This window comes from Aptenodytes forsteri, unplaced genomic scaffold, assembly GCF_000699145.1.
Source record: "Aptenodytes forsteri isolate BGI_AS27 unplaced genomic scaffold, ASM69914v1 Scaffold8, whole genome shotgun sequence".
In the NCBI taxonomy this organism is placed as follows: domain Eukaryota; kingdom Metazoa; phylum Chordata; class Aves; order Sphenisciformes; family Spheniscidae; genus Aptenodytes; species Aptenodytes forsteri.
The window spans coordinates 2,770,575-2,776,785 of record NW_008796218.1 but is presented as its reverse complement, the minus strand read 5'-3'; the positions used below and the strand labels follow the sequence as shown (position 1 = coordinate 2,776,785).

At 37.8% G+C, this 6,211-nt stretch overlaps 1 protein-coding gene across 1 annotated transcript in view; it reads right to left on the bottom strand.

Moving 5' to 3' along the window:
- Positions 1-1,210: 1,210 nt before the first annotated feature.
- Positions 1,211-6,211, bottom strand: part of SAAL1 (serum amyloid A like 1) — a 10,604-nt gene continuing 5,603 nt past the window's right edge. Inside the window, exons 4-11 of the mRNA XM_009288768.2 lie at positions 5,962-6,021; positions 5,585-5,700; positions 4,282-4,465; positions 3,922-4,004; positions 3,589-3,777; positions 2,600-2,796; positions 1,972-2,064; positions 1,211-1,405 (exon numbers count right to left, since the gene is read on the bottom strand). Of these exons, the coding sequence (XP_009287043.1) occupies positions 1,313-1,405; positions 1,972-2,064; positions 2,600-2,796; positions 3,589-3,777; positions 3,922-4,004; positions 4,282-4,465; positions 5,585-5,700; positions 5,962-6,021 (1,015 nt within the window). The 3' untranslated portion in view covers positions 1,211-1,312. The remainder of the gene's footprint in view (positions 1,406-1,971; positions 2,065-2,599; positions 2,797-3,588; positions 3,778-3,921; positions 4,005-4,281; positions 4,466-5,584; positions 5,701-5,961; positions 6,022-6,211) is intronic.

Sequence of the window (6,211 nt, the reverse complement as noted above, 5' to 3'; positions counted from 1 at the left end):
TATATACATATACACATACTGTATTTTACCACATGTACAGGTGACTCAGGGCAAACAAAACATGGCCCAGCACTTTAATACTTAAAGTCTGTAAAAACCTGGAGAGCCAGGGAATGTGTGTATATGGTATTAACTTATTCTCTATGCTCTGGTTCCCATCTTCTTTTGCATCCCAAACCTAATAAGAGATCAATTGTTTTCCACTCTCATTTATAGAAACAGTGAAGCTGATGTGTTGCTATACTGTCTTTTCAGACACAGAAAAGATTAGCTGCACTGCATGCAGGCAAGTGATCTAAAAATTGCATTATGTTTTAACTGCATTACATTAAAAGTGGGATTTTTAGAAGACTGTAGACTGAATTTACTGCAAGTGACCTAACACCTTAAGCTCCCCTGAAAAACCAAGGCTAATGTGGCATTTCTAATATCATTCACAGATAATTCATAAGATACATGAATGAGGAAAGAATTGTCTGATACACGTTACATTCCTAAACTGAAGTACAGACTGCTTTAAAAGAGCGGAGAGTTTGCAAGTATGCCACGGATTAAATCCAAACCTACCCTACAACTCTAACTCTGGGTAACTGGCTGCAGTGGTTGGAAGCTGCAGCATAGACCATTGGTAACCATATTCTCAAACCCTTTAAACTGCACAGGACCTAGATGCCACAGCTCAGAGCTGCAGTGTAGAAGAGGCTTCAATGTAAGAAGTGTGAAGATTTTAAAGGAGCAGGATGAAACATTTCTGTTACAATACCTGCTCGAGGTACTGATATGATTTAAAAGACAAAAAAAAAAGAAAGAAAAAACCCCCAAACAACTCTGTGTAATTTAACTCTGTTTTTATCAGGTGCTTGAAGGTCCTTAGGCAGAGGACATCTGAAATTTCCTATTGATCAATCCTCCTTTTGCCAACAGCAACTTGGAAGAAACCAGCATCATGTTAAAAACCTACTCAGTGCATTTCATTCATTTTACTGTTTCAACTTAAGTTGAAAAGCACAAAATCAAGAGTTATTCAAAGAACACTATGCTGCAGAAGAGCAACTAGAAATCAACAGTTGATCTCATCACTAGGGCAAACAGGATGGAAGATGCAGAACTGAATTTACAGTATTTCCTTCCTCATGCAGAGCAGATTAACCCTAGGTTAATCAGGGCTATCTGCAACATTTCTTAAAAGCCACCTGTTGGTAAGGAGGTTGCCTCATTCTCCTGCATTTATTGAAAACTTGATTTCTGAAACACTGTAATGAAAGAGTCAAAAATCTTCATTCCAAAGAAGGAAAATATTTCATGCACATTCTTAGGCGTGAACCTTCAGGCTTGGGAAACGTTTTTCTAGGTTGTCAGCAAGTGTCTGATCAGCCTCACGCAGAACTTCAAGGAAACTCTCCACCTGGAAATAAATTGCAAACACACACACAAAGAAGAAAAAAACAAAACAAAACAAACTTGCATGGAACACAGAATTCTTACACTTGGTATAGGGGGTCTTTCTATTCCTCTACCTTCCCACCAACAGCAGCCAGCAGCAGCCACTGCAAAGAATAATGGAAAATGCTCCACAGTAGATAACTTCATCCTAAACCCCACAGTTTCAGTTGGTCTAAATTTTGAAACGTTATTGCCTTCCCCAAACTCTTATTTTATTGTTTAAAAGTACACAAAGAAAAGCTCCCTATGAAAAATATTTAGAATAATTATTCCATAAAAATGTACAGGACAAATTTTCAGCTAGCATAAATTTGCAGACATTCCTTCATTTCAGCACAGTTTGACCCTTGTATCAGCTGATGATCTAAGCAAAGCTCTGGCTGAAGTAATCCAGAAGAGACAGAGAGGCTAAGTGGCACACTACCTGTGTCTGAGCAACTCTGTCCTACCTCTACATCTGATTCTGAAAGGCCTTACCACCCGAGTAGTATTTTTTCAGCTACGTTAAAGACCTTGTCATATACTCACCGATGTGAAATACAGAGGTAAGAGGTTCTGAAATGCACAGGAACATGTCTGTTCATTTAAATGTCCCTGGTGTAGTCCTTCTAACGTATTTTCCTGGAAAATACAATGAGAAATACAACTAGCATGTCACGAACAGTTGTTGAAAGAACAAACTCGAAATTGTACACACAGTATCTACAGTATGTGCTTTGTCCTCAAAAATGGGTATAACAACCAGAACTTACAGTTCTCAGAGAATGCCAGATGTAGCTAATACAAAAAGGTGTGAAAGCTCACACACCACAAGTCTCTTAATCTGAATGCTCCCACAATAAAGAAGTCCAGCTGAGAAGGTGACTTTATATATTGATACTCTTTCCTTTTCTTAAATAAATTGACTTTCATTCAAAAGAAATGGCGACATACACCTGGAGAATTTATCATACAGAATCTTGGCCCTGAAGGCATACAGCTCAGAAAACCTGTGTCCCTGCCATCTAACACACATTGCTACTTACCTTCTGATTGATTCTCTAATGAATTTCCAGTACGCAACTTCACTTGCGCAGAAAAATGTGCACATTAATAGTAACGTCTTTTTTCTTACCTACCCTGCAGAAATCCCTCTCAGAATTTTGTTTATTCTTACCTTGGTCAGTTCTTGAAGCATATTGGAAAGTAATTCACAGCAAATATCCTTCAAAATTTTTAAATGGAAATCTTCCTCGTTTAGATCGGCCCTTCCAGTCTCTTGTTGTTCAGAATCCTTTGAGTTATCAACAGATCTCTTCCCACAGCCCTCCATGTATTGTAAGATACGAATCAAGCTCCCAATCAGAGGCATATCTAATATAAAGTAACAAGAAAATGGAAGTTTAACACTGAAATTTTTTCCCCATCCTTTTAAGGCATCAGAATTTTGAAACACACCACAAGATTTTATACAAAAGCTACAGGAATGTATAAGTGTTGTGTTTTATCAAAGACTGTTTTAAAAAAGCAAGTGGAAGTGTGGTAGAAAACCCCAAACATTTCTTCTGCAAGCTAACCTGTATCTATAAAAAGTATATGCCAGTGGTAAGGAATATGAGAAGGAAAATGTCTCTAGTAGTAACTCAGAGAGGCTAGGTAAGTTAAATTTGCATCCAGATAATCCTATCTGATAAACCAAACGACACAACGTCTTTCTGCTGCAGATGACCCTGACTCACATTCTCAAGATAGGCTTTTAATTCTAAAGACTTGTCAATGGATTGAAAAGTAACAAGTGATAAAGATGGGTTTAAGTAAGTGCAGAATCTCCCTCTACTAAAAAAAACATTACTATCAAGACCTCGTATTTTAGCAAAGATGAATTCTGCAGTTTTCATTAATTTACCCAATGGAGAAGACTGAACATAATCTGTAGATTCTATTACTGTAACTCTTCAGAGATATCCAGTAACTGAACTTTGAGCTAGCTGTGATTTTGAGAGTCACCAGAAAAGAGCCTTACTGTATTCAAACATGTAACTGAATTCTGTGTTCTGAACTGATCTCCAGTAAACAGTAATAAATTAACCACTTTCACCCCACATACATAAAGTCAACTGTGAAAATAACTTTAAAAAAAAAAGAACAGAAAAAAGCACAACTTGCTTTTCCTCATCTTGATGTATTCTTGTTCTGACTGTGAAGCAAACATAGCAGACAGTACAGACAAAATAGAGGCCAACACAGTCTTTTGCTCCTGCACAATGATCGGTGGATCGTCTGGCTGGCAAAGTTCATGGCAAATGAGGTCATAAAGCAAACTCCAAGTCTCTTTTCCTCCATCAGGAGCCTGCACTTGAGAAAGAAAGAAAGAGAACCCACCAACCCATCAAATTTAATCTAGGTACGTGAATTATTTTTCTCCCCATTAAATATCTGATGATCTAGAAGTTATTGCCATTCTTGGTCCTATCATATGCAGCAATTCAAGTGTCTTACCGATGGCCTGAATACCCTCATCCACCGTGGTCAGGAGCTGCAAAATATGCATATAGACATCAAGTCCTTCCGGATTATCTGATCTACACAGAACAAACAAAAAACACAGACAAATTAAAGATCTGATTACTGAGTTTACATTCTGTGTGTTTTGGACACACAGAAGACTATCAGCAATCACTGCCGTTCTCTTTGCTAACAAACTGGTGGACTCATTTCAAATGGTAAGTACAGGGAAATGTATTCTAATGATCTGTCAAACTATGTAGCTCCCACCAAAATCAAGATGTTCAGACGCAGGCCTTAACAAGGTTATAAGGAGTCTCCCCAGCCATGAAACTGAAAAGAAATCTCACATACCGGACTTGTTTGGCTGCTTCAAGTATACAAGGCACAATCTTAAAATCTGGAAGTTCTTCGGGAGAATCATCTACAGACGGTCCCACAGACCGACAAGTGCCATTTTTAATCCAGTTTAACATCAGCTCTTCATCTAGATCAAAGAGTTTGTCCACCACTTCACCCACTTTTACCAGCAATTCAACTGCACAAGAGAGAATGTGTACATTTCAACAAGACTAAAAACAAAGAGCAAAAATTAGCTCGCAAAATGCTAATATATAAAAGTATTCAGAGTAAATTCAGTGCTGAAATATATTAGTTTCGTTCACGACCTACTCAGGGTTGCTATGTTTATTTCCTTTTTGCGGCACAGATCAGGTGAAGAGTTTGATAAATAGGGACTGTTGGAAAGCCCAACAGTCACCAATAGGCACCTTCTACCTTATCATGCCACTTATAAAACAGGAACATTATTCTGCAAAGAGACTTCAGGTTCCTGAAAAGTCGTAACTTCTGCTTCTGAAGTAAAAGTTTCCAAGATTTGTCCCTAAATATGCAGCTTTCTGCTAACCTGACACCTGCCAATCTGCATTTTACTTAAGTAGATCTGTCATTTCAATTGGACGGAGCAGGATTTCGGAGCATTGTCATTAAAAAAAAAAAAAAAAACAACAAACCACCAAACTGAAAAAGCTAAATTATTAGGATTCCTAGACAAATGGTAACTCCTGTTACAATTGAGTTGGATGTGAAAAATAAATGCTATTCAAAATATTTCCATGATTAGGTGCTTAGTGTGGTTTTTGCTAAATCAATGCGAAGAAAGATTTGCGTATCACTGACTGCATACCCAAAGCCTGTGACGTATTCTGCTGCCATTCAGAGTAACTGAATCATTCCTCCAGTTCACATTCCTCAAGTATGGTAGTTTTAAAAATGGAAAATACATATATAATTTGAAAAAAATTTTAAATGAGATCTTGTTTCAAGGATCAAAAGTGATGTGTATATTCCTGAATGAGGACTATGTCCTTTCCTTTACTGTGCCGAATAACAATTTCTTCTATTAGACTTATTTTTCTTACCCCACAGAGCTTTCTTCTTCCTCTATGGGTGCTTTTCTGGTTGGTTTTACATATATATATAAACCTGCAAAGGCAGGACAAGTTCATTTTGGTGTCCTTTAAATTCATGAGGTTTACTTTATTTTAAAGAAATTCTGTACTCCCAATTGAAAATATTTGTCTTTGAAACTGCATACTTCAGTTCTTATTTTTTTCTGCAAACACCCACTAATTCCCAGGTTATTTTGGCAACTTACCATTTGTAGAGCTGGACATGATAAAGCAAACACAGTCATACACAGAAGGGTTTTCTCGGATTCTCTCAACCCAGACACTGGCCACCTCAGGCTGGGAGAGGCAAGTTAACAACAACCTAGACAAGAATTGCCCATTTAACAAATCAGAAGCCAACTCATTGATTTTAGCTGTATAAATGTAAATTCAAAACAATGAGAACGATGTGACAGAAACAGGAATCTAGCTCACAGCAAATCAATTCCAGAACAATGCGGAAATGACAAAAAGGTAGGATGAGAGAATAATAAAATAGTGAACCCACTTGTCAATTTTCTTCCCAGGCCTCAGAACATAGGAGAACTACACTAATGATAGATTAATTTCTGAGATGTCCTACCTGCTTGTTTCCAGGAGAGTTGGAGAGTCTGAATCACACAAACGTTGCAATAACACTTGGCTTTAAGGAGAAAATGCAAGATTAGATTAATAAATCATAGAATGGTTTGGGTTGGAAGGGACCTTTAAAGGTCATTAGTCCAACCCCCCTGCAATGAGCAGGGACATCTTCAACTAGATCAAGTATGCTCAGAGCCCCGTCCAACCTGACCTTGAATGTTTCCAGGGATGGGGCATCCACCTCCTCTCTG